The sequence below is a fragment of the Ceratotherium simum genome, chromosome 29 (assembly GCF_057802395.1).
Source record: "Ceratotherium simum simum isolate JZ-2026a chromosome 29, ASM5780239v1, whole genome shotgun sequence".
NCBI lineage: Eukaryota > Metazoa > Chordata > Mammalia > Perissodactyla > Rhinocerotidae > Ceratotherium > Ceratotherium simum.
In genome coordinates this window covers 3,939,030-3,966,402 of record NC_141928.1, presented here as the reverse complement: position 1 = coordinate 3,966,402, position 27,373 = coordinate 3,939,030, and the positions used below count along the sequence as shown (strand labels likewise).

At 59.6% G+C, this 27,373-nt stretch overlaps 1 protein-coding gene across 1 annotated transcript; it reads left to right on the top strand.

Moving 5' to 3' along the window:
• Nucleotides 1–1,310: 1,310 nt before the first annotated feature.
• On the top strand, nucleotides 1,311–21,998 carry DBH (dopamine beta-hydroxylase). The gene is made up of 12 exons (XM_004423630.3): nucleotides 1,311–1,661; nucleotides 4,104–4,250; nucleotides 5,851–6,108; nucleotides 7,064–7,240; nucleotides 7,887–7,989; nucleotides 12,194–12,360; nucleotides 15,655–15,798; nucleotides 16,227–16,265; nucleotides 16,808–16,867; nucleotides 20,578–20,705; nucleotides 21,188–21,347; nucleotides 21,867–21,998. Exons 1-12 carry the CDS (start codon nucleotides 1,311–1,313, stop codon nucleotides 21,996–21,998), a joined length of 1,866 nt encoding a protein of 621 aa, XP_004423687.2.
• Nucleotides 21,999–27,373: the final 5,375 nt, after the last annotated feature.

Genomic DNA, 27,373 nt, shown 5'->3' with positions numbered 1-27,373 from the left:
ACTTTATCTTCATGCAAAGACACAGTCGTTCCTTCCTAAGGAGCAGAGTTCAGAGCAAAACCAGAGCCCGGCATGGCCTGCTCAGGGCTGGCCCGTGCAGATATTTGAGGACTTAAAGTCGGGGGCCAGCTGGTGACATCAACGTGTTCCTATGGTTGGCTTCTTGGTTTCTCCAAAGAGAGGAGGAACAGAAGGAGGAAGAAGGTAGGAAGGAAGGAAGTCAAGTGCCTGGGGGGTAGGGGCCCAAGTTCAGAGTAGAGAGGGTGATCAGGGAGAACTTCCTGGAGGTGGCAGCACGAGTCCACTCTGCACAGAGGACGGCAGTGAGCTGGGGTGCAGTGAGACTGACACACAAGGCTCGCAGGGCTTATGCAAAGGCCATGTGGTGGGTGTGGGAGAAACGGGTCTGTGCAAAGGCCTTGTGGTGGGTGTGGGAGAATCAGTGCAATAGGCCGACTGCCCTGGGAGTGTTGAAATTCAGGCTGGGTCCGCTCTAGGCTGGAGGACGTCGTTGGTTTGGAGACAGAAAAGCAGGCCTGTCACTCAAACCCCTTTCCACAAACTCTGTACCCCCAGCGGCGTGCCCTGCAGTCTACCCCTCAGCAAGGTATCGTGAAGTCTGCTCCCCAGAGACGCACCCACAGCCTGCCCCCCCAGCAGCACACGCAGTGCTGTCTGCCCCCGCCCCCCAGCAGAGCACCCACTCTTTCTGCAGCAGCCGCTGTGCCAGCTGGAGCCTGTGGAGAAATGGAGGAGACAGAGTGGGAACAGCAGGCCGCGGAGAGAGTGTCTAAACACAGGGCTATTTGGGGCTCGTCTTTTGTTCTTAGTTTGGAACTGGTCCGCCCTCCAGCATTGGAGGAACGGCTCCCTGGGCCAGGCCCACAACAGCGAGGTCTCATTACTCACTGGTCACCCCAGAAATGACCTCGGGGCCTCAGTCTGCCCATCCGTGGATGGGGTGGCACAGGGCTTATCCGTCAGCAGTGCGGAGACAGGACCAGACAGCCCGCCTGGTGGTCAGCCCGGTGCCTGGCTGAGGGCATCTGAAAGGCCTTTTGGCTACAGGGAGAAGCCGCTTTCCGGACAGCTCTTCTGAGACAATTCAGAGGGAACGCGGTCAGCCAGTCTGCTCCAATTCCCACTGATGATGTCCATGTGTCATTAGTGCCAATTACGAGAGCAGGGAGGCAAAGCGTTTGCCCGGGGCAGGGGCTGGTGGGAGGGTCAGCGGGACAATTGAATTCCCCACCAGACAAATATGATTACCGGGGTGGCCTGGACCCACCCCCTGGAGGGCCCGGACATAAATGGCCAGGTGGGGCGGCCAGTCTCACCCAGCCATGCAGGTCCCCAGCCCCAGCGTGCGCGAGGCGGCCTCCATGTACGGCACAGCGGTGGCCGTCTTCCTGGTCATCCTGGTGGCCGCCCTGCAGGGCTCAGCACCCCCCGAGAGCCCCTTCCCCTACCACATCCCCCTGGACCCCGAGGGCACCCTGGAGCTCTCCTGGAACGTCAGCTACGTGCAGGAGACCGTCCACTTCCAGCTCCTGGTGCGGGACCTCAAGGCCGGGGTCCTGTTTGGGATGTCTGACCGTGGTGAGCTGGAGAACGCTGACCTGGTCGTGCTCTGGACCGACGGAGACAGCGCCTATTTTGGGGTAAGTCTTTCCCCCGCCCCAGCGCTCCTGACCTGGCCCTGCCCCAGCCCCCCGCTGGCTTCATCCTACACTGACCCTCCTTCACCCAGCAAAGAAGTCTTTCTCTCTCCTCTCTGCGTTTACTCTGATCTTAGCTTGTGTCCCAAGCTCAGACGTCTCAGGGACGCCAATTTGAGGGTAAAATGGGAAATAGATGCCTTCCATGGTCCTCGACTGCACGCCCCAGAACCCAGTGTGCCCAGAGTGTAACCACATCAGAAGGACAGACACACCACGTAGACACACGCTGCTCCACCCGCCCCACCCCCGTGAGGGCAGACCCCACGTCCCCAACTCGCACAGACAGTGCACCCACACCCTCCACGTGAGCCTACTGGTTGCACGTGCCCAAGCCCAGCATCTGGTGTGCACACCCACGAGCACCTGGCGTGCACACCCACTGCCCAGGACGCACAGACCTAGTGCTTGCACACACGGGGATTGAGCAGGTGCCGACCACCCCCCTCCCCAAACCGCGGTGGGGAGAACAAACCCACAGAGCTAAGCGCGACACTGAAGGCGTGCTCTTGACTCCTGCCTTCAGCGTGTACCCCTGTTCTTGCCGTAAAGGGCGGAGAAAGCGGGAAGTTTCCCTTCCAACTACAGAGGCTTTGGGGCCCTCGACACGCTGAAGGGAGGTTCCCGGGGGGAGCCCAGCTGCCCCGCCCTCCCGCCCCCTCCCCAGATGGGCCTGGCCACCAGGGCCTCTCTGGGGACAAAACTCAACTCTTTCCACGAAAACAGACGCAGGAGGTTAAAACAGTTGTCTTCAGTCAGGAGGTGCTTTCCTGATCTGTGCGTGGAGGGGCTTTTACTCCGGTTAAGTGGGGAGCGCGGCAGGAGTTCCGAGCCAGAAGTCAGGAGAGGAGAGTCTGACTGGTGCAGCCAGCTCCCCGCTCCTGGCCTCGGCGTCCTCATCTGAGGAGTGGGGAGAATGATCCCGCTCCCCCTTTTCGGGTTGTGTGAGTTCACATGAGCTGCTGATGGCTGATATTTCTGGATCCTGACTGTCCTCCATCCAATCCCCCCACAGCTCTGAGGGCAGGCGCTGTGCCCATTTCACAGGGGAGGCTGGAGGCTGCAGGCTGGAGCCATTTGCGGGGCCACCCCGTAGGACGTGTGGAGCCTCCTGGTTGGGGCCCAGCTCTGGCCCCTGGGCTGCCTGCCTCCTGCACACAAGGACGGTCAGTGGCTCAGGGGGTCACGGCCGAGAAGGACCTGGGGCAGCCCCGGTGGTGAGCTGTTCCGGGGGAGCAGCTGAGCCCCTGAATCAGGGGGATTAGCTCACCCTCCCGCGGGCTGCGAGATTAATTTGCACAACAAATTCCTGTGCAAACAAATGTCAGATTTCTTTTTCCCCCTTTAGCAATATGTTCAACAAATACATTCTAGATTTCCAGCTGAAGGATCACAAGCTAACTTTCTGCTGCTGTTTAAAATTAGTCCCTCTGCAGATCACAGTGTCCCCCAGCAGGAGCTCAGTGTTGTGTTTTTCTCTAGGGAAAACTTTGCAAAATCTTTTGCAGGTTTCCTTTTTCTCAAGAAAATTAAGAAAACATGCTTTAGCCCTGCGTGCAGGGTTAAAAAAATTCTAAGGCCAGGGATGCGTGGTGCTCCCGAGTGGGACCTCAGGCCTGCCTGCGGGGGCCCTTCCCTCCCAGCCGCCTCCCCGGGTGGACTCCTTTCCCTGCACTAGCCTGGAGCCCCCAGGTCACTGAGCCTCAGAGCCAGCGGGGGAAAGCAGCTGGGGTAGGGGAGGGCAGGGATCGGGCCACATCTGCCACCCACTAACATCCTGGGAAAATGCAGCAGGTCCGTCTCCTCCCGGGCCTCAGTTTACCCTCTCCAAGCAAAGCTGGGACGAGGAGGAGGCAAGCAGAATGCCCGGTGTTCAAGGCAGTGCTCACTCTCGGGGATGTGCAAGTGCAGGGCGGGCACTGGGTTTCTCGCTCACCTACCCCACTGCAGCCCTGTCTCCGTGTCTCCCCTCTCCAAGGCTCCGTGGGCTGTCACGACCCCTCCCTCCACAGACCAATGGGAACAGTATTTGTAAAGGCCCCCGTTGCCAATCGCGGCAGCTTCTTAGCAATACAGACCCCTGGGTCACACTCAGAGGTCTGGGAATCTGCACGGCCAGTCAGTACCCGTGAGTCCTGGTGGGCACTGGCGAGCCCTGGTTCAAGGCTGCAGAGGAAGCGAGTGGACTTATACTGTCTCCAGGCAGACACGGAAATGGGGAGTGAACCCCCAGCCCTGGGCAGAACCCCTGGGATCCACAGGGAGGGAGGCCCAGCAGCCCCCAGCTCCCCAGGTGTGTCCCATGAGCCCACTGTGGGATGCCAACCTTGACCTCTGGCCATCCGGCTTGGCCCTTGTGCTCAGAGCCCACACGTGTCTCTGCAGGATGCCTGGAGTGACCAGAAGGGGCAGATCCACCTGGATTCCCAGCAGGATTACCAGCTGCTGCGGGCACAGAGGACCCCGGAAGGCCTATCCCTCCTCTTCAAGAGGCCCTTCAGCACCTGTGACCCCAAGGATTACCTCATCGAGGTGGGTAGTAGCCCGAGTACCCGGGAGATCGCGGGGTGCGTGGACCACTGCCCATGCTGGGGCTGTGTCCCTGGGCCAGTCATGCACAGATAAAGCCGAGGAGGGATCCCAGAGGTGGCAGGTGGGGACACGGCTGTCGGGGAGAGACTGACTCTGCTGTCAGCCTCTGCTCCCTCCAGGAAGTCCTCTCGGTGGGCACGAAGCCGACAGGTTTCTAGACGCAGGTCTTGCCCTGAAGCCTCTCACACTGGGATTGGGGGATCTTGCTCCTGAGTGTCTCTCTCCTCCTGGTGATCATCTTCAGGTGGAATTCTGGAAAGAGCCCAGGAGACCTGGCTTCCCAACCTGGCCCTGTTGCCAACTTGCTGTGAAGCTCCGGGCAAGTCCCTTCCTCCTCTGGGCCTCAGTTTACCCATCTGTAAAGTGAGGAAGGGAACTAGATGATCTGTAAGGGCCGCCCAGCTCTGTCTAGGAGTTCATGGCCACAACAGATCCAAAAAATCCTTAGCCTTGTCACGTGCTCCAAACCTCCAGATAGAGAGAAACAACCCACCTTGCCCTTGAAGACAAAATCCTTTTAACTTTCTCGCGCACTTTGACATCAGTCCTCTTGTGTAATCTTTACGGCATGGCAGTGACACGGCTGGCAGTGTGCCAGAGGAAGAAACTGAGGCCCAAGAGGGGAAGGACTTGTCCAGAGGCTCATGGCACGTGGGGGCAGAGCTGGCGCCGCAAGAGGTGTCCTTCCAGCAGGCCATCTGAGTCCTTGCCGTCCTGGCCCACCTCCCCGAGGGTGAGGCAAGAGCAGGGGCTCTGAGACGCCCTCTGCGGACAATAGCTCGCGGGGTCCTCAGGTTTATGTGGCCAGAAACTCAGAGCACAAATTAGCCGCCCACCACAAATATGAACACACAGGAACCACGGAAGGCATTGACAGTGCCACATCCCACACATGGATGCGAGTTTACATTCACCGCCGCACGTGCGAGAGCCAGCCCCAGCCCCCTGCCCCCTTGAGTCTGTCTGCAACCTCTAGCTCAGCACTGGCTAGAACTTTCTACATCTGCATTGTCCAACCCCCGCAGGGCTGGTGGCGGCTGTATCAGACAGCACAGCTCTACGAGTTCATTGTGACTGTCGAGAAACCTCAGTTTGATTTTTTTCACTTCATAGAGGTGTTGACTCCTCAGGCTGAGCTATTGACTGGACCAGAGGAGATGACCCACACTTTGTCCCCAGTGCCCTTGGGGGTGGTAGAGGGAACAAATGTCACAGATAGACCAGCTGGCCCTGGCTCACAGCGGGGGCCCAGTATTCCCTAGTTGAATGGACGCGAAATGAAAGGAAATAGAACGTATTTAGAAAGACAAAGTGTATTTGATGCCTGTCGCAAATGGCGGGCTCTGGGTGCAGTGGGCCTGGGATTTAATCCCAGCTGGGTCCATGTGTAGCCGCAAAGATCCCTTCCTTCACAGAGATGAGAACCAGGCTTGTCACCTGCCAGGCAAGGGTGGGCAGGGACCTGGCAGGCCCCAGTTATCAAGGAGCCCAACTCTGGGGGTCTGAGTGGGTGAGAGACCGGGCCCTGTCTCGGCTGCAGGACGGCACCGTCCACCTGGTGTACGGGATCCTGGAGGAGCCGTTCTGGTCGCTGGAGGCCATCAACACCTCGGGCGTGCAGACAGGGCTGCAGAGGGTACAGCTGCTGAAGCCCAACATCTCCATCCCGGCCCTGCCCTCGGACATGCGCACCATGGAGGTCCGCGCCCCCGATGTGCTGATCCCCGGCCAGGAGACCACGTACTGGTGCTACATCACGGAGCTTCCGGAGGGCTTCCCCCGGCACCACATCGTCATGGTACGTAGGGGTCCGGGACCCAGGTCCTCGTCCAGCTCTGCTTTCCACCCAGTGCCTCAGAGGCCTGCGGAGAGCTGTCCCTGTCGTCAAGAGCTGTCCATGGTCCTGCTTGAACCAGGTGTCCTCTTACTGCCTGAACTCCAGCTGGGCCACACACACGCTCTGACCCCCATCGCCCTGCTCGCTCCCCACCCTCCCAGGGCCTCTGTGCCCCCGCTGCCCAGCCTGGGCCAAAGGCAACTGATGTCTTGATTTCTGTGTCTTCCCCTGGCCTGGATCGGCTGTCTGTCTCTCTGTCAGGCCACCTCCCCCTTCACAAAAAACAACTCAACTCAGAACTCAGTAGCTCTAAACGCCCACGGGGAGACACAACAGAAATGACAATAGCTGTTGAATGTCCAGTATTTGCCTGGCCCTGTGGGAAGGCGAGGTGGATCACCCACTCCGTCACCACAATAGTCTGCACACAGTGCTAGGTATCATCATCTGTTTCCGGCAAGGAAGTGCAGCCCAGAGATTGTGTGAGAGCCCTGGGGTCACACAGCAGGAAGTGGCCAGCCTGACTCATGGCTGCGCCTGGGCCCCTGGGATCAGGCTCAGCCTCGGACAGCCTCTGTGTCCTTGTCCATCCACTACCATGACCGCATGAGGACAGCTGCCTTCCTGTCCCCACCTTATCAGGAAATGACTTGCCTGGGTCCCCTGTTCCTTCGCTCTGGAGCTCGTCATGGGCTTCTGGCAGATTCTGCCTGGTTCCAGGTTGGTGGCTCCGCCCTCAGAGCCCCGAGCCCCAGAAGCGCCCCTGGAAATGGCCTCGCTCCACCCTCCCATTTTACAGATGGGCAAGCAGAGGCCCATGGAAGGGGGCCGCTGGGCCAGAGCCCCCCATGGGTGTGAGCAGGCTGGTGGGTGGGTGTCCCCGGCCCGGGCTCAGCGCCTGTCTCCCGCCCCGCAGTACGAGCCTGTTGTCACCAAGGGCAACGAGGCGCTGGTGCACCACATGGAGGTCTTCCAGTGCGCCGCCCAGTTCGAGAGCTTCCCCCGGTTCAGCGGGCCCTGCGACTCCAAGATGAAGCCAGACCGCCTCAACTACTGCCGTCACGTGCTGGCCGCCTGGGCCCTGGGCGCCCAGGTGCGTGCCCCGCCGCCCCTCTCCCCCGTCCCCCGCCTCTCTGAGAGGCCCCAGGGGTCCAGAGGGTGCTCACGAGGCCGCCAGAGAGGCCCGTGCCCCGAGCAGCCCCCTTGCCTGTGCGTTGTCTAAACTCCACCTCTTCTGAGCCACGAAGGCTTCGTCCAGCCTTTGTCAGTTCTATAAAAATGCAGAAGCCCCACGAGCTTATGTTCCCCGTGGGTATCGACCTCGTTTCCCCCCTGGACTTGGGGGCTTTGTGCACAGGGTGGTCCTGGGGCCGGCTGGTGGCAGGGCTGGTTGATGTGGCCTCCATGGGCTGCAGCCGGGGGGTTTTCGTGGGCTTCCTCCACCCACCCAGAGGAGGGCCGGGCGGGGCTGTGCGAGGGGCTTGGGCGGTGGGCTCGCCTGGGGACACCAGCTCCCCTCACGCCCTGACATCCGTGGGGGCTGGTAATGAGCTGCCCGTCAGCCAGAGAGCATCATTCTAATTTGGCTGCCCCACCAACACCACCCACGGCAACTCAGGCCCCAACAGTTGGGTGGGCTCGCTCCGACCCCGTCTGGGACGCCCCTGGTGACACACCAGTCTGTCTGCCTGGGGTGCGGCACCTAAACGCCTGACATCCCTCCTTCCCCCGCCCCTCAGGCCTTCTACTACCCGGAGGAAGCTGGCCTTGCTTTCGGGGGCGCTGGCTCCTCCAGATTCCTCCGCCTGGAAGTTCACTACCACAACCCGCTGAAGATAAAAGGTAGGGAGCTCTGAGCGTGTGGCTTTTCCGTCCCTGCCTCCGTCCTCTCCTCCGAAACCCTTGGCCTCGGCCATGTCGAGCCAGGAAGATAACTGGGGGTCTGTTCAGCACTGGACCCCCCTCTCCAAAGTCTCGCCTCCTTGTTCTACGACGCCTCGCGGAGCGTGTCCCTCTCGTGTCTCTCCTTCACTCTCCGTCTCCCACCACTGCGGTGGGTGCCCCGGGCTGGCTCCTCGCTGCACCCCGGACAGCGGGGGCTCACCACCTTCTCCCGTCTTCCTTGTAAACACCCACTGCCGTCAACGTGGCACTGTCCCAGGCGCCACCCCCGGGAAAGGCAGGTGGAGGTGCCTTGCACGCCCATTTGGCAGATGAGGAAATTAAGGTCCAGTGGTGAAGGGACCCCACCGGGGCCGTGAAGTGGGCAGGCGGGGCCAGGGGTCTGGGCCCGGGCCATCTTCAGGGCCCGGGTCTCGCAGCCCTGCGATGGCTGAGCCCACACTGGAACCAGGCAAGGCTGGTCTGACTCCAAAGCTATGAAGAATCACAGAGGTGGTGGACCCCTCTGAGTAAATGCAGCCCCCCTCTCACACTCCTCCCTCGCTTTGCAGCACCAGCCAGAGCAGAAAGCTAGTGTTAGGGCATGCTAACCAGTGGGTTCAAGGGCAGCAGGGAGAGGCCTCTGGCCAGAGCAGTGTCCCATGTGCCGTTTCCTGGGAAGTCTGACTTCTCTGAGGCTGCTCAGACCAGTAGCTGCCCCTCATCCCGCCTGCCCATCCCCGACAGGGTAACCCGCCAGCACCACCGCGCAGTGCCTCTGCCCTCCCCAGAACAGGTGGGGCCGGGACAGGGCACCTGGCAGGTGGCAGGAGGCAGGGCATTGCGGAGCCAGTGTGGTCCCTGCCCAGAACCCATGCTCCGGTGGCCTGACCACGGGCAGGCACTGCCCCCGGGACTGTCCTCAGCAAGGGAAGAGCCCTGGCTCAGTTGGCGGCTTTTCCGGCTCTGAGCTTCCCACCTGCTTCTCCAGACACTTCACAACAGACTACGTTCCTGCGGTGAGTGTGAGTGTGCGACGGGGTTTCCTATCCACGTGTTCTGTGTCGGGGACAGCACACGCGGCTTGCTCATAGGGCCTCTCTAACCAACCCCCAGGAGAGGCGCGGAGTGCCCAGGGAAAGGATCTGGGCATGCGTTTGAGCGTCCGGTCAGCTCAGAAGGGCTGGGCAGGGGCGAGGACCCCTCCGGTTGACCTCCTGTTTTCCCTGCGCGGTACCCACGGCCTAAGAAATGCAGACGCAGGCTCTTCACTCGTCAGTATGTACTGAAGGACTCTCAGGCGACGTTGTTCCAGGCTCGGAGGGGAGACTTGAGATGAGCACGACCCATCCATGCCCTCAGAGAATTCTGGAAGGCAGAGAAGACCCGCACTCACACCTGCGCGCACGCATACACACACACACATACTGGCAGGAAGCAGCCAGGCCTTTAGGAGGGAGACACAAGCAAAGTGCAAGAAAGTATAAGAGGAGGATCCATGTGGCCTGGGTGGCTTCCTGGCGGCATTTGACCTGGGCCTTGGAGGACGAGGAGAATTCTCACAGCGTAAGCTGCCAGGTGTCGCATTCCAGATCGAGGGAATCGTCTGTGCACAGATGAGGAGGTGGTGAATGGAGACCATGTCCCGGGAACGTGGGCGGTCCCGTCTGGCTGCAGCGTAGGGGATGGGAAAGCCAGCTGGGGGCAGATAGTGGGGTCTGCTGGATCACCCTGTGCCTGAAGGTGCACAGCCAGAGTCGGTCTTTAGGATGGCAATGCCAGTTGATGTTGTATCAGGAACTGAAAATATTTCCCTCTGTCTGTTGCACCAGCATCTTCCACTATATAGCCACGTATTTGTCTTCTTCTCATTCTCTCTTAAAAAAAAAGAGGGCCGGCCCGGTGGCACAGTGGTTAAATGCACGCGCTCCGCTGTGGCGGCCCGGGGTTCGCGGGTTTGGATCCCGGGCGTGCACTGACGCACCGCTTGCTAAGCCATGCTGTGGCGGCGTCCCGTATAAAGTAGAGGAGGCTGGGCACGGATGTTAGCCCAGGGCCAATCTTCCTCAAGAGAAAAGGGGAGGATTGGCATTGGATGTTAGCTCAGGGCTAGTCCTCCTCACACAAAAAAAGAAAAAGACATATTTTTACTTGTGTAAGTGAGGGGCGGAAACAGCCTGAGATAAGAACACCAGCTCCAGGCTGGGTGTCAGCCTGTCCCTTCCCAGCTGGGTGACCCTAGGTGGGTGACCATGCCCCCTGCTGTGTTTGCTCACCTCCCACAGCTGTTCCGAGGCTGGGAAAGCTCCCCGACGTAACGCTCCCATCCGAATGTGGGCTGCCAGCGACTTTCTTCCTGGCGGCATAACTAATACTTTCTGCCACCGTTGAAATTATCTACAGTGTGCACAGAGAAGGGCATAAGTCAGCCAGGGCCTTAGCATGATACAGGATTTATTGCTCGTTTAAAACCTGAAAGCAAATGGATTTTTGAAAACTCCTTAAGCATCCGGGAAGTCTGTCTCTTCCTGATTATCTGGTTGTATTTATGGATCCTTTGCCAAATATAAGGATGCTCCTGTCACTTCACAAATCTGGAGATGGGCCGCTTTTCCATAAATATCAAAATTCCACAATTATTTCATTATTTCATCCCCAACTGAGTTTTAACCAACCACGTCTCCCTTTTTATTATTATCCTCTGATATAATCAGCCCGGAGACATAGAGCTGGGTTTGGACAGTGCAGGGGGAGCATGGAGGAGGAGGGAGGGAGGCAGAGGCGAGAGGGGGCGCCCTTGGCTCCACCTGGGACCAAATGAGCAGGGAGACAGCCAAGTTCCCGGACAGCGCCCTGGGCTCCCATCCCAGCTCTGCTGCTTCCCAGACCTGCGATCTTGGGCGGGATCTTCAGCTCAGGCCTCAGTTTCCTCTTCTGTAAATTTGGGAGGATGACTCTTCAGTGACACAGGCTCCCCTGCCCGTCTCCCAGCTCTACGGTACATTCCGAGATTCCGAGGGGTTGGGCCATGTCCAGCCCCTCGTCTCTCCAGTGGGACCAGCCCAGTCCTCCGCCCCGAGGTGCTCAAGGCCTCGTCACTGACTGATTCCATGCAGGGGTGGGGCAGGGTTGGGGCTACCGAAGATCACACGGTTGTGTGGCTTAGCCTGTGGGTGCCGGCACCCCCGGACTGCTGACCATTGTATGACCGCTGGGACGCCTGCCCAGGGAGCTTCGGGACTCTCCAATCGGCCAGCCGCAAGAAGAGGCAGCAGGCGTGGCTGGACGGCGGCAGGCAGAAGCACCGAATTCTCCTTTGGAAGAAGCCCTTGCCTGTGCACCCAGAGAGGCCCAGAGAGGGACAGTGACTTGTCTGAGAGCACACAGCACAGTGTTGACCAAGTGTGGCCTGGGGCCGGGCGTGAGCCAGGGGGCTAAACCCTTAATGCCGGCCCTGCTCCAGGGGTCCACCTCCTGCTCCGGTTTTCCCTGAGATGTCTACTCAGTAGACGCGTGTCCTGGGTCTGCCTCGATCCTGCAGGGCAATAGTCAAAGGAGCAAAGAGGGAAGCCGTCAGAAGGAGGTACCGTCAACGCTTCTTGTCAACGTCCACACACAGGTGCGCTCTCACTTGCCCATCTCTGACATGGGCCCGAGGCTCCTCTGCCGGACGGGTTGGCGGCTGGAGTTCCATGCCCTCCTCTCTGCCCAAACCATGCCTACAGGTCGTCCTGTGGGCTGATTCCAGCTTAGATCCCTTTGAACGTGGAGGAAGATCATCAGAGCACTTGCAAAGCCACCCGAGGTGTTTGCCAGCTTCCCAGATCTGCTCCAGGCATCTCACCCCACGTGATTCCACAGCGGGTTTTCGGGTTTTCGTTACCTGCCTTTATCAGGTCGTCCCGCAGCGTGCAACTCGGTTTTCATAGAAACAATGGCTCTTTCTTTCCATGGAGGTATTACATGGTGCGAGATAATTGATCCTTGCAATAGACCTGCCCGGCGTAAACAGGTGTGGGGACAAAAGCCCTTGGAACACACCGCAAGTGGGAGCAGTGTAGGGTGACGGGCACCGCCCCCCGGCTGAGGGCCGCTGGGTGTCAGTCTGAGGGGACGGCGGGGGAGCTGTGGGGCTGCCGCTCACCTCCGTCCTGCCCTCTCCCAGGCCGCCGTGACTCCTCGGGCATCCGACTCTACTACACGGCCACGCTGCGGCGCTTCGACGCGGGCATCATGGAGCTGGGCCTGGTGTACACGCCCGTGATGGCCATCCCCCCACAGGAGAAGGCCTTCGTCCTCACCGGCTACTGCACGGACAAGTGCACCCAGCTGGTGAGTGGCTGGGCCTGGGCTGGGCCGGCGCTGTCCGGTTCCCCCACCAAGGTCCTGTGGGTGGCAGTCAACGAGGGAGGGCATGAGTGGCTTTAGTCCCCCCACCCTGCAGAGCTTGTAACCGTGGCTCCCACTTAGTCACAGTGCGTGCCAGCACCTCCACATGCCGCATTTTCAAATACACTTTCACTTTCTCTCCTATATACTTCTACGTGCCCTCGTATGGGATGGAAAGACAGAGTTTTGTTTTGTGTTTGAAAACAAACCGAATGGTAAACATTTGTCCCGTGACTTCCCTTTTAACTGCTGCCCAGCCTCACGCAGCGTGATTTTCACTGGGGGCTTCTCCCGGGCGGGACCAGGTGAGGCCAGCGAGGGACCCAGGGCGCAAAATGCAAGTGAGCACGGGTTCTCCGGGCTGTGCCAGGGCGGGTGGAGCACGGGTCAGCCTTAGATTTGGAGCAAACAGTGGGGACCCAGCTTCCAGAGGAGCAGAAGTGACCCCCACATTCTGCGCCCTCGGTGCCCACTTGCCTTACCCAGTCGGGCCTGTGTTGAACTGTCCCCTTGTCACCAGTGTCCAGGCTGCTGTTAACTTCTCACTTATGGGAAGGTAGATGTCTAGAAGTGAAATTGCTGTGCACAGAGCACCTGACCTTTAATTTGAAGGAATCTCGAAAAATGCCTCCAGAAAGCCCATTCCCGTCCTTCCTCCCACACACAGACCCGAGGCTGCCCACTTCCCCTGACTTCCCGACCCACCATATTATCAGTATTTTCTCAATCACTTGGGAGGAAAATATTTCACTGTGGTCAGTTTGAATTTCCCTGACGATTTGCAGAGCTCCAAGATCTTTTTTTGTGTGTGCTGAGGAAGATTCGCTCTGAGCTAACATCTGTTGCCAATCCTCCTCTTTTTGCTTGAGGAAGACTAGCCCTGAGCTGACATCTGTGCCCACCTTCCTCTATTTTGTACATGGGACGCCAACACAGCATGGCTGATGAGTGGTGTATGTCTGCCCCCGGGATACCAACCCACAAATCTGGGCCCCCAAAGCAGAGGGCTCGAACTTAAACAGTAGGCCATGGGGCCGGCCCAAGCTCGAGGATCTTTTCACTGTCTCTGGGCCATTTGTTCTTTTCTGTGAAAGTCTGCTCACAACCTCTGTCGGTTTTTCCAGTGGGCTGGTTGTTGGTCCCACTGTGGGTTTCTGGGAGTTCCTTTTATCTTACGGACATCATCGCACAGCCGGTTGTGAATGTTGTGAGCACTTCCTCCTGTCCACACCTTTGCTTCTCGCAGTGACCCGCAAGGTGCAGTTAACACCCCCACTTCCCGGATGAGGAGACAGAGGCTGCCGGGGTCTCGGTGCCAGCAGCTTCGGAGTGAGGGGTCCCATATGGGCCTGACTGACTTCTAACGCTGAAGCTCGCTTCGTGATGCAGTTACGGTGCATTTCCTTCTCCAGCGAGTGGATTCGCCAGGGTTTGTTCCTCATGCGGGCTCCCCGAGCTCCCCAGTCTTCTGACCGTTAGGCAAGCAAAGTCTTCCTGGGGCTGCAGAGAGACAGAGCTGTCGGCCTGTGCAGGGCACGCTTGCTCCTGCAGAAGATCAACTCCCTGGGTCTGAGGCCAGGGCCAAGAAATTGTCACCACACCCAGCAGCTGGCATTGTCCCCCGTGTCCCCAAAGCTGGCAAAGCCGTGTGAAAGGCTCCGTGCCCTCGGGCTGGGGCTGGGAGTCACCTCCTCGGGGCTCACCGGGAAGAGTGGCCCCGGACCAAGCAGCATGTGCTGCCGGTTGCCGGGACCCAGGTCACTCTGACCTGCTGAACTTGAGAACGCCTCTCGCCCGCCTGGAGGTCAGACCTGCCTTGTCCGGCAGTCTCCAAACGCTTCAGAGCGATGAAATGAAAAGAACTCAATTTGCTCTTCCTCTCCTTCAAACCGTGCACTCTTTGAAAATCCCATGTATGTGGAATACTCACTGAAGGGACTCCCATGGTGTTCGGTCTTGCATCTCTGTAAGCAGATCACCGAAGGGCATGAATTCTGCAGTCAGAGGTTTGGCGTGGTCTGCACATCTTGTCCAAACAGACAAGCCAAGAAAAAGTGTAGTGTCTTGGACCGTAGGCCCCAGGATGGCGCATACCCCTCCCCCATCAGACACCAGCATCTCTGGGCCAGTGGTCAGCCTCTGGGGGCTGGAGGGGCGAGACCCAGGACCCCGTGTGTTAGCAGGCCCAGCCCCAGTCATCACAAATGTGGCCATAAGGTTTCCCAGTCCTCAAGGGGGCCAAAAGGTATCGATAACGACAAGGGCAGGGGCAGCAGCTGGTGGAGAAAAGGCGGAAGTCAGAGACTTGCAGAGAGCACAGTGGTCTGGGGTCACTCAGCGACGGGGCGATGGGCCAGGGACTCCCTGGCCGGCAGTGAGCTGCCGGCAGTGTGGATGAAATGGAGCAGAGCAGGTGGTGTGTGGTCAGGGAGACGATGAGTTGTGAAGAAGACATTTGACAGGTGTAATCCATTTTGTGAAGAAGACACTTGACAGGTGTAATCCATTTTAGGAAATGTTCTATCCAAACAGAGTTAACATCAGGTTGGGGAAAATGTCCATTCTCTGGAAAATTCCCTCATGCTCTGATGGTAAAGGGAGGGCTGGCCCATCTCTCCATGTTGCTGGCCGACAGCTCCGATGGGCAGTGCTGTGGCTGGAATACAGGGTGACGGTGACAGCCTGTATTCCAGGGTGAAGGCTGCCTGGGGCCGTGCAGGTGAGGCGACGGCAGCCGCAGGGCAGCCAAAGGGCCTGCCGGTGCATGAGGGTGGCAGGGGCTGGACAGGACGGCCATCATTTGTGGTCCACCAGACGTGGGCCTGCAGAGCAAGGAGGCCACGTTGCACTCACCATGGCACACGGGGGGCTTGCCTTAAAGTCTGTTGAACGAAGGCAGAATGAACTGATCCGCCTGAGGGGGCTCGAGAAAGGACCAGAGGGAAGCAGTCCACACCCGAGTGAGCCTCTGGGGCTCCAGGCCCGGGCTGCTGCTCGGGAAGACCTGGGCTCTTACAGTGACATCTCTCTTAGGGCAGCCCATTCCCCGCTAAGTTTTCTGATGGGGGATTTGACTGATCAGTGAGAAAGACGAGGCCCTGGCAACACAAACGTTCTCGGGAAGCAAACTCAGCATCGCTGTGCTGTGGCCCGTGGTCAGTGCTGGGAACCAGCCAAAGGGCAGTCGTCAGGATCCCCCACCTGGGCAGCCCTGACCCTGGTGCCCCTGCCCCACAGGCCCTGCCTCCCTCGGGGATCCACATCTTCGCCTCCCAGCTCCACACGCACCTGACAGGGAGGAAGGTGGTCACCGTGCTGGCCCGGGACGGCCGGGAGAGAGAGATTGTGAACAGGGATGACCACTACAGCCCTCACTTCCAGGTAGGGACCCGCCCCGCCCCGCCAGGGCCTGCCCAGGGCACGGCTGTGGGCCTGTTTGATCTCCTCTCTCCTGATGACCATAGAAACACCCCTGATCTGGGTTTCTTCTCCTGGGCCAGGCCCAGACCCCTGAGGAGCGCACAGCATCCAGCCCTTTCTCTCTTGATCTAAGGGAGGGATGCTGGTGGTAGATTCTGGCATGTGGCCAATGGCGGGATTTAGGGACCCGGGCAGTCTGATGGTAACATCCGTCTTGGTTAACCACCTTCTTGTTCTAATCCCTTCCTGGCCAGAGGCCTAACTTAGCCAGTCTTGGCTCCCCCAGAGGGGCTGGGACCAGTGGACACCCCCAGGGGGTTTCAGGGAAGGTGGCTGGGGGTTGGGTGCTCTCTCATGTCTCCCCCTTCCCTCCGCTCTACCCCCCCCAGGAGATCCGCATGTTGAAGAAGGTTGTGTCTGTGCACCCGGTGAGTGCCCAGTCGGGGCCGGGAGGCCGGGAGGCTGGGAGTACCATCCCCAGAGGGGAGAGAGACAGCGATGGGGGAGAGCAGAGGCCATGTGAGGGTCTTCCGAAACCACGTCCACGCAGGGCAGGGGCCAGGGCCGTCCCCTGGTGAGACTCTCCAGGACGTCACAGAGAGGCCTCGGAGGACAGGACTAGACAGCTCTCAGGGTGACGTGCGTCCACCCACCTTATCAGCCTACCACATACCCCCAGAGCTTTAGGGAGAGATGAGGGCACGAATGTCGCCGGTGGGCCCACTGACCATGCAGAAGGGGAATCCCAGGCCTGGTAGGGGCTTGCCCAAGTTCACCCTCAGGCTGGGACATGACCAACCAGCCCGCACAAGCACCTTCACCCAGGGGCCACTGCTGGGTCCTCGGGAGCCGGTTGATGACTTAGTGCCTGGCGGGCGCTGTGGCTCCGTCACACGTGGGGACGGGCCCAGTGCACCTGTTCTCCCCAGGTGGGCAGACGCTGATGGGTGTCCGTGGCTTGGCTCCCCAGGGGGACGTGCTCATCACCTCCTGCACATACAACACAGAGGACAGGAAGCTGCCCACCGTGGTGAGTACCTGACCGCTCCCTGCTGCCTGCCGTCGAGCAGGCGCGGCCTGGGCATCCCTCTGGGGACTCTCTGCACTTTCTCGAGGACAAGTCTTCACTCCTCCCCTAGAGCATAGGTTGCTGGAGGGCGGGGTGTCCTCCCTCATTCACTCCACAGGCCAGCGGTCTCAGGTGGGGTCCCCGGACCAGCAGCGTCAGCATCCCCTGGGAACTTGATAGAAACACAGACTCAGGGCTCCACCCCGACCCCTGAGCTGGAATGCGGGTGGCGCCACCCAGCCGTCTGTGGTTAACAAGCTCCCCTGCCTGAGTCGGAGAGCCACTCGGATAAACCCGTGTCGGCACCCGTGTGCCGACGCTGGGAGAAGGGCCTGAGGTTGACCCCGTCCCCTGGAGCTCAGTCAGCCCGGGAGACGGCCTGCAACACCTGTGCAGGCAGCAAGCAAAGTCATGATAAAAGCCAAAAACCAGGTGGAGCTGGCGGTGGAGGAAGGTAAGTGAGGGCTCCAGGCAGGGGGCTGGCGTGCAGGACAGCCCAGAGGACAGAGAACATCCCCGGACTTTAGGTGCCACACTTGCAGTGGCCTAACAAACTGTTAATCAGCAAAAAGAAAGGGGCTACAGAAACCCTCATCTTTACGCTGTTTCCCTCTGGGCTTTATTGCCGACAGTCCTGTGTAATGCACGGTTGACCCTGCTCTGCAGGGACGCCACACGGATTCATTGGGCTGGACTGTGGACAGCCGGGGAGGAGGATCTGTCCGGGAAAGACTGTTTTCCAGGCTAGTTGTGCAGGCACCAACAGATGGGCGGCCACACAAGGTACCATCCAGCTGGGGCTCTTCTGCGAGTGACAGGCGATGCTATTAATAACTGTGCCCAGTCAACAGGCTCAAACCACACCTGTCCCGGGCAACTGACTCCCTGCTCCTAGATCCTGCTGGTTGTCCCCTTGATCACTGTGGCTCCCAGTAAACAGCCTGTGAATCACGTGGTTCTGAGTGGACCCAGGCTGCCCCCCGCCCCCTGAGACTCTGGTCTGTAGCACTGCTCAGCTCTGCGTTTTCATTCAACTGAAGTTTATCAAATTCCTGCTCTCAGTCTCATTTAGTTTTTTTCCAACAGCTTTATTGTGAGATAATTCACATAGCACACAATTCACCCATTTAAAGTGTGCAATTCGATGACTTTTAATATATGCACAGATCTGTGCCCCCATCCCCAGTCACTTCCAGAACATTTCAGCACTCCAAAACAAGCCCCGGATCCTTTAGCCATCCCCCCTCCACTTCCTCCCTCCTCACAGCCCTAAGCAACCCCTGATCTACCTTCCGTCCCTGTGGACTACCTCTTCTGGACTTTCAGATAAATGGAATTACGTAACCTGTGACTTTTTGTGACCCGCTTCTTTCCCTCAGCATCATGTTTTCGAGGTTCATCCATGTTGGTGCACGTCGGTGCTTCATTCCTTTTTATGGCTGATAACATTCCAGTGTACGGATGGACCACACTTGTTTATCCATCACCTGTTGATGGACCTTTGAGTTGTTTCCACCTCTCATTTAGCTTTCACACCAGTCTCCAAGGTAGGAATCTTTGTATTTTCACAGGTGAGCAACAGAGGCTCAGAGAGGGAAGAAACTTGCTGGAGGTCACAGAGCTGATCACTAGTGGGCTGAGCTGGGATTTAACCCAGGGCTGTGTGCCTGCAAAGCTCTTTCCACTCGCTTCCTCCCTCCCTCTGGATTTGGGGTGACAACTGCTCTGGGTCCATGGTCACAAAATCGGGGGGCAGGAGAGCTTTCCAGGCACACAACCCCCCCCTTATGGTATCTCGAGGAGAGGCTTGGGCTATAATTACAACAGCCGCTAACGTGGAATGCTTCCCCCACATGGAGGCCTTGGCACTGAGCTAATAACTCATCCTGTCCGCACTCCAAGCCTCTCCAGGACGCTGTGAGGCAGGTGTCACCAGGAAACAGTGAGGTGAGACAGCCAAGGGCACCCGGCTAGCAGGGAGCGGGGCTGGTCCAGAGGCCAACCCCACACGTGCCGCCTCTTGGCAGAGAGCTCCTTATGCGTGAGTAAGGCTCCAGGCAGGACCACAGCATCTCCCCATTCTCCAGGTGAGGCCACTGGGGCCGCAGGAGGGGGAGAGACTTACCGGACATCCCATCAGCAAATAGTGAAGGGGAGCCCCCCAGGCTGACCCCCACCCAGTGCTACCTCTGTGAAGGCCAGGCCTGGTAAGCACCCCTGACATCTCAGACCCCCACCCTGTGTAGGCGCCCAGGCCGACCTGCGCCCTCCGGTCGGTCTTGGTGGCTACATCACTGCGCCAGGCAGGATCAAGGAAGAGGGCAGCTGGGCAGCTCCCAACAGCAGAAGGGGCTTCCCATGCTCTGACAACCCCGTACCGGCTGATCCGAGACAGCGGCCTTTGAAATGCGACTCCCATCCCCAGGTGGGGACAAAGGGAGGGCTTCTGAGAGCAGAGCCGGCACAGGTCAGCATTCCCTTTTGATGTCTAAGAGGCAGAGCAGTAGGAGGCATGGGAATTCATTCTGAGGCCAGGACGGGACAGGTGACAAAAGCTGAGGTTGGTCCCCTGGGGCCTTGGGAAGTGAGGGAACAACACAGGTAAAGCCCTGCCCAGAAGGTGCCGCTCCGGGGAGCCAGACAGATCTGCTTACAGGGAATTTCCTTTTTCTACCTACATTGGGACAGGGGCACTGAGGTGAGCCCCAGCTGGGCTTTTCACAGTCCTTCTGTTCTGCCACAAAGTAGCAAATGCCTTTCTTCTCTCAGACGTTCCCACTGCCAGCTAAAACCCCCAGACCCACATCACAAAGAGCTGAGAGCTGGAGGCCAGACAGAGGTGGGCCTGGGGCCGCACCCCACCCCACCGGCCCTGCTGGGCTCTGAGACGGCTGTTCACTCCCCAGCTCTGCTCTCTCCAGCCCGGCTCCTCCACACACACACACACACTTGCGCGCTCGCGTGCATCCCCCTCCTCCTCCTCCCCCTCCTCTCCCTCCTCCTCCTCCTCCCCCTCCCCACCCCCAGGCTGGGCTCCACCCTCACCAGCTCAGACAGCAGGGACCCCTCCAGGGGCTTAAAGCTGACAGTGGACGAGGACTCGGAGAACCCTGCTCTGCCCACTCCCACACAACAACAGAGCCACAGGGTTGCCCTGGGAGACTTCATAACGGCCTCTGGTCACCTCTGGTCACCGTCTCCCCTTCTGGAGCCCCTGGTCCTCTCAGAGCCAAGTTCCAGAAATGACTGGTGGATGGTGCGGGGTCTGCAGCCCTCCCTCTCCAGGCCCTCCCTGGAGGCCGAGAGGGTAGCTCCCGGCCCAGGTCTGGAGGCCGTGTCCCCTCAGGCCTTGCCACTACGCAATCTGGGACTCAGTTTCTGTATCCATGAAGTGGGCCCACTAACGCCCGGTCTGCTTCCCTCTGGTTCTTCTCTTCCTCACACTCGTCGCCACCTGAGCCCCGTTTGCCTGACTCATCTGTCATCTCCCTCCTGTCAAGGGGGAGAGATCCAAGAGGGCAGGGACTGGGCTCCTTCAGGACACTGCCTAGCACCGCTCAATGAATGAATGAATGAATGCATGAATGCAGTGACCACACAGAAGCGCAGTGAGCCGACAACAGCACTGGAGAGGGCAGCGCGATGCTGATGGCATCTCCTCCGTCTTGCAGGGCGGCTTCGGCATCCTGGAGGAGATGTGTGTCAACTACGTGCACTACTACCCCCAGACGCAGCTCGAGCTCTGCAAGAGCGCTGTGGACCCCGGCTTCCTGCAGAAGTATTTCCACCTTGTGAACAGGTGATGGTGCCTCAGAGGGTGCCTACTGTGCTCTCTGACCCTAGGCATGGCAGGGGAACCCCAACACAGAGACCCCCATGCCCTGGTAGGCAGCCGGGGGAAATGAGGAAGCCAGGCTAAGTTCTCAGAGCAGGGTGAGCATGGGTGTGGCGACTGTACCTCCATTGCCCCTTAAGGTGCCTGTGGCAGGCATCACTAATCAATCCCCGCACTCATTTCATGCTGAGCTGGACTTGGTCTGAGAAGCCCCCTCAGGCCAGCCCTGGAGGAGCCATTCCCAACCCACCCAAGGTGGCACGAGAGATGAAGCCCATTAGCCATCGCTGGCGTGGAGGCAGGGCCAACATAGCATGTTAGGATGTCGTTGGGGGCAGCAGGGCTGGGGAGGAGGCGACCTGAAGGCCACTCTGGGGACCCCACCACGTCTGCAGGGAAGCATCAGTTCCCTGCCCACCCCGGATGGGCTGTCCCTTCTCCACCAGGTTCAACGCTGAGGAAGTCTGCACCTGCCCTCAGGCCTCCGTCCCTGAGCAGTTTGCGGCTGTTCCCTGGAACTCCTTCAGCCGCCAGGTGCTGGGGGCCCTGTACAGCTTCGCCCCCATCTCCATGCACTGCAACAAGTCCTCGGCCGTGCGCTTCCAGGTGCGCCCTCCCACCCACCGGGTGTGTCCCCTCACCCCTCTCCGACGCCTGGCAGCGAGTCCTGCAGCTGCCCCCCTCTGTGCCCCAGATCTGGGAGGCAGAGTTCCTGGAAGCATCTGGGAGCTGGGTTCATTGCTAAATCAAACATTCCCCACACCCAGGGCAGGGCTGACACCGGCCCGTCTGAGGGTGGTGTGGGGTGGACATCTGAAGTGGTTGAAAACGTGGCCTTTGATGCAGCCTTGCCGGGGAGAAATGGCTAAAAACTCAGCCTGCGCCGGGAGCACTGGTTGCTTCGTTTGGGTGGTGATTGAAGTGAGGGTGAGCAGGGAGGTGGGGGCCCAGGAACTCTCAGGTGAGGACCCCAAGTAGCCACCTGGGGCGGAAGGGTAAGTTTGGTTTGAGACAAGGTGAGTTTGAAGGCAAGAACCCAACAGCTTGTTGGGAAAAGTGGCTGGGGAGGTGGTGTCCCACCTCACGCCTCCAGCCTCAGTTCACCTCCTGGTTCCTTCCTTGCAGGGTGAATGGAATCTACAGCCCCTGCCCGAGATCATCTCCAAGCTGGAAGAGCCCACCCCTCAGTGCCCAGCTAGCCGGGGTCAGAGCCCCACCGGCCCCACCGTCGTCAGCATTGGTGGAGGCAAAGGTTGAGTGGGGGGCCATTTCCTCGCTGCCCCCTCCATGCCATCCCTGTGGACTCACGCCAGCTCTGTGCACCCTCACTTTGTGAAGACCCCCATGCAACAGCTCTGTGTGCCCAGGAAGAAGGGGCTGGCCAAACCCCTGCCTGGGACCATGGTCCATTCCAGTATCCTCGCCTCAGGGACCCCTTGCATGGCTAAGAGGATCCCGTGCGAGCTCCCCGTTGACCCACCCAGGACTGGGCAGACCAAGACCCTCTCCACACCCTTTTGATGCAGAGTGAGGATAACCCGCCTCGGTGGTCTAGAGTCCAGTGCCCAGAAAGCCCTGTCCGTCTCGCTGGGAGGGGCCGGTCCTCCTGGGAATGAGCCACGCCTGGCTGCGGGGCAGACTCACCCGAGACAGCCCACGTCCCCAGCCCCTGTTGATGGCGGTTTGTGTTGGTGTGTGGCGGGTGCGAGTGCTACTTAAACATTTCCCAGCAGGGCGGCTCGTTTGTCACGGTGGGCGTCTTCCCTGCGACGGAGGCAGGACAAGCCACTTAGCTAGTTAGAGACGTGCCTGGGGAAATTGCTCCACTGCAGGGTAAATAGATATTTTCGCCCACCGAAGGGGAAACCTAACAACAACTCTCACCACTACCAGAGACGAGACGGCAAAGATCCAGACAGGAATTGGGTGCCAGCTCCTTGGGGAAGTGGAAATATTAGCCCAGATTGCTTCTCTCCACGGTGGAACGAGTGGTCAGTAGACCATCCTGGCTCTGGAATCAGACCCGTTAGAAGCCCAGTTCCACCTCTCGGTCAGGGTGTGACTTGGGCAGACCGTTTCACCTCCCTCACCCTCGGTTTTCTCATCTGTAGAATGGGGCCAGTGCCGCGCAGGTTGATGAGATGATGAAGCCCACACGTGGGCCGGCGCACAGGGAAAGCTAATGCAGGGTGGTGTTGCTCCCCCAAGAGACAGCCTTGTCTGAACCTCCTCCCCGAGCCAGTGCTCTGCCCCATGGTGCAACGGCGACGTGCCCCACGCTTCCCCAGCCGGTCTCCACCATCCTCCCCTCCAAGCTGCCTCCCATGTAAGGCAAGTGCAGCTCTCTGATGGTTCTGCAGGGAGTAACAGATGAGGCTGCGTTCAGCCAATTCAGCAAAACGCTGCGCAGCCTCTAGGGGAGAGAGGGTGATGGATGGGCCTCCGAGTCCCCCTTACCCTCCAGCAGACGTCAGCTAAGCGGCTGCTTCTCAGTTTGTGAGCCACTTCATTACAGACGGGAATAAACAGGCCCGGACGCTCTGCACTGCGGCGTATAAATCACGGCTTCCCGCGCCGTAAGTCTCAGGGCGTGATGGCTGTGAAATGCCAGGGCCCGACAGAGGCTGGAGCGCGGACAGGCCCTTCATCATCTTTATGGCCTCAGGTGACAGGTGGAGAAGAGGCCCCTCCCCTCAAGGGGCAGGCCTGAAGCATGCCCAGCCTCTGGCCTTGATCGTATGGCCCAAGAGGACCCGGTCCCTCTGATCCTGCCCGACTGCCAGCCCGGACAGGGGTCCTGGTCAGCTCCGAGCTCTGGGAGGGGACGTGAGATAGACCCGCAGGCCTCGGGCAAGCCTGCCCCACACCCGCCGAGCCCTTCCTTGCTGGCCACTGCCCTCGCCTTGTTCCCCAAACACCCGGGAGGCACCTGTGGCATTCCAGTCTCTCCGACGAGGGAACAGAGGTTCACAGAGGAGAAATGCTTTGCCCTGGGTCCCCCTCCGGAGGATTAGTGGGAAATCACAGCCAGTTCCCGAACCTTCTACCACCCACAGTGACAGCCCCCCCCACACACATCACTCACTCTCCTGCTCTCAGGCTGGTCATCCTCTTCCTCCTGGGGGCAGCCTGATGGGCTCTCCTACAAGACCACAGCCTGTTCCCCGCCCCGCCCTGGCGCCTGGCTCCCACAGAACCCCACCCGGATGACTGAGTCCAGTGTCATTGATAATAGTTGCCACAGTGTGCACACTGGTTCCGTGCTAACACTTCCAGCACACCTACGACACACGGGCTGTTTCTGCTCCCATTGACAGATGGGGAAACTGAGGCTTAGAGATCTCAAGTTGGGTGCCAAGGTCACCCAGAGAGCCGTGGAGCCCAGCGGTGGCCCCGGTCTGACGGCTGTCGGGGCTCTCAACCTCCGTTTCCTTATTTAGGACACAGGCAGAGTCCCAGGCCCCTGTGAGGACGAAGCAAGGACCCTTGTGGGAAGGGCTTTATTACCTGAAGACAGCCCGCCAGGGCGAGGGGCTACCTTGGCCAAGCCCTTCTAGCGACTGTCGAGGCTCACTCATCTTCTGAAGGACTGGAGTGGTGGGAAGAGCGAGGCGAGGGTCTAGCAGCCTGGGTTCCCATTCCTCCCTCTGCTGTGTGGCCCTGGGCAACTTGCTTTCCCTCTCTGGGTCTCCATCTCCCCATCTGCCCCCTGAGGAGAAGGTTCCCCACCCTCTCTGGGGTGGGGGCTGCTAGGGTGACACGACCCGTCAGCTGTGAGGTGCCCAGAGTCCCAGGCCGAGGTGTGCTCACGCAGGACCAGTGTTGAGAGGGCCGGGGGTGGAGGAGTGGGGGTGATCCCAGGCTGCAGGCTCCAGCTGGAGCAGACGGGTCTGCCTGAGCCGATCCCAGGATGCTCTGGGGCTGTGCTGTCCAGTAGCCTTTAGCCTCATCTGGCTATTTAAGCTTAATTTTAAATGAATTAAAATGATATAAAATGAAACATTTGGGGTCTCGGTCACACCTGCCACATTTCAAATGCTCACTATGGACAGTGGCCCTTGGCTACTGTACGGGACAGCGCAAATAGAGAGCATGTCCATCATCGCAGACAGTTCTACGGGGCCGTGTTGCCCTGGGGGCCATGGTCCCAGACAGCGCCAGCTTAGCCGAGCTGCAAAGGGGTGGGGGGCACACATCCTCAGAGCTCTGTGCCTCTCCCCGCCGGGCTGCCGCGGCCCTGGCTCTGGCCAGCTCTGGAGAGAGCAGCTGGACCATGGCAGGGGTGCGGGGGTTTTCCACGGGGGTCATTTGGCAGGACATCTTTGTGGCTAAGCATCGTCCCTCCTGCTTCAGAAGACTCCCGGGCCCCAGCACAAATCATCAGCAGCGCCCCCCATTGTGACCACCAGAAATACCCCACAGGCCTCCCAGTGCCCAGGGGGAACGGCTTGGATTCTCCCGATTGTCATAGGATGTCTCAGTCCCCAGCCCCCACCCCCATCCTGCTGTGCAGATGGGGAAACTGAGCCCCAGGCGTCCCTGGGTGCTCCCACCTTCTCTGCTCCACTGCGGCTCAAAACATTCTTCTCATTATCTCCAAGCGCCCTAGTTAGTCCCCTCCGGCCCTTCTAAAATGCACTGGAAACCGCCAGCAGTCTCCCAGGGACACGCACTGATCTGTTTTCTGCTGTCTCTCTAGCTTCCCTCCCACACGCCCGCCCACCCTCGTGTGCATGCTCCACACTCCCCTGAGGTTTCAGGAGCTTCTTGGACGGAAGGCAGCCCGCTGAGCCCCGTGAATGCCAGGCCATAAACTTCTGTTTTTGTGGAAGATTCCTAACAGGGACTTGGGGAGCCTTCAGTGGAAGATTCTAGACTAGCACCAGGAGGCCCTCACGCCGTGCTTCTGAGCTTCAGAGGGGCTGGATCATGGGCCCCCTCGAGAACCCGATTTAAGTGGGGTCTAGAAGCTGCCCTCAAACACAGTTGCTCGTAAACAGAGGAGGTCTGGACCCAGGATGGACCTAGAACCATCACAACTGCCCCCAAGTTGGCCCCACTGTCCCCCAGTCCCTCTGCTCCCGGGTCGCACTTCCCCCAAGCCCCATTCCTTCGTCCGGTCTGAAATACTCATCCAGTGCCAGCCATGGACCAGGCCCTATTGCAGGCCCTGGGGACAGAACTGTGAGCAAAATGTGCCACCTCATGGGGCTACATTCCAGTGAGGGAGACAGACAGACAGCAGACAAGGAGGAGAACACGCAATATGGAGAGGGCTAAGTAAATCAGAAGGGGGGCATGGGGTGTGCGGAGTGGCTGTCAGGGACAGCCTGGCTGAGGAAGTGACATTAGTTAAAATCCTGAAGGAGATGAGGAACTGAGTCCCATGGGTATCTGGGGGAGGACCTTCTGGCAGAGAGACCAGCTGTGCAAAGGCCCTGAGGTAGGGGTGAGCCTGATGTGTTCCAGGAATGGTGAGGAGGTGGGCGTGGCTGAGCAGAGTGGGGGTGGGGGCAGCGGGAGGAGACGTGGGAGGTGAGAGAGTTTGCGATGGGGAGGCAGAGGCCAACGGAGGCAGTGCAGTAACCAGGGGCAAGTGTGGTGACATGGACCAGAGAAGCAGCAATGGGGGTGCAGAGACCGGGTCAGACTCGGGACACACCTGGAAGGGAGAGCCAATGAGACTTGCTGGCAAATTCTAGAACGTGAGAGAGGATGAGGGACATCCTCACACAGCCTTCCACACCAGGACTCATCCTGCAGAACTCAGCCAGTGGGCCAGAGGCCTGACTTTGTGACCCCGACGTCCAGCGGTGGGCGCATTCCGTCTTCCCACCCCTTGTCCTGCACCCAAGTGCTTGCCTCTGTGTGGGGCCTTCGCCTTCTGTCCCTCTCCCCAGGCGGAAATCAAAGCTTTGCCCTGGGCCCCTTCCTCATCTGAAAGGCACCTGCTCTTCTGGAGGCGGGAGGAGGAGGAGGAAGGGAGAGGAGGGAAGGAGACGGGGTGGGGGTGGGGGGGTCAGGGGGATGGGAGGATGCGGTTCAATACTGCCGGCGGTGGCAGTTGCTAGGAGATGCCTGGAGCGCTCACCGCAGGAGGAGCCAGTCCCTGCTGAGCCCAGGCCCGTGGGGACAGCCAGAGGGGCCATCACCCGTCTCATGGCGTGGCCTGCGGAGCCCGAGGTGGGCGTGGGGTCCTGAGTTAGCCCAGCATTTGGAGGGTAGCATATTCACATGCCGGGCCTCGGGCTTTAAGCCATTGATCTGGGGAGGCCGAAGGATAAAGCCGAGAGGGGATCCTGCTCATGTTCTGAGGCCTCCCAGCACGGCCGCGAGCCCCCAGGAACGGCTGTCAGGCCAGCAGCCGGGCTGTGCAGGGAGGAAATGAGGCAGGCGGCCTGGCAGCCTCCCTTCCCCAGGGGCTGGAAGATGCAGGCCGCTGCGTGTCTGGACATGACAGTGCCCCGGTGAATGCACCGGGCTCACAGAGGCCGTGCTCTGCTAAGCCCTTCACGGCCACCAGCGTCTGCTCCTCCCCGCGGCCCACAGGAGGCCCCACGCTCCCGGCTCATGCAGCTGGGTGAGGACCCTTGGAGGAGCGAGGGCCTTGCCAGGGTCCCAGGGCTCCCGCC

What these genes read in the sequence shown, in the direction of transcription:
- DBH (XM_004423630.3), top strand. Translation starts at nt 1,311, where the DNA reads ATGGCCAGGTGGGGCGGCCAGTCTCACCCAGCCATGCAGGTCCCCAGC. An exon ending in CCCGGCACCACATCGTCATG is followed by an intron (nt 6,109 to 7,063) that starts GTACGTAGGGGT and finishes CCCGCCCCGCAG; the next exon opens with TACGAGCCTGTTGTCACCAA. An exon ending in ACAGGAAGCTGCCCACCGTG is followed by an intron (nt 16,868 to 20,577) that starts GTGAGTACCTGA and finishes TCCGTCTTGCAG; the next exon opens with GGCGGCTTCGGCATCCTGGA.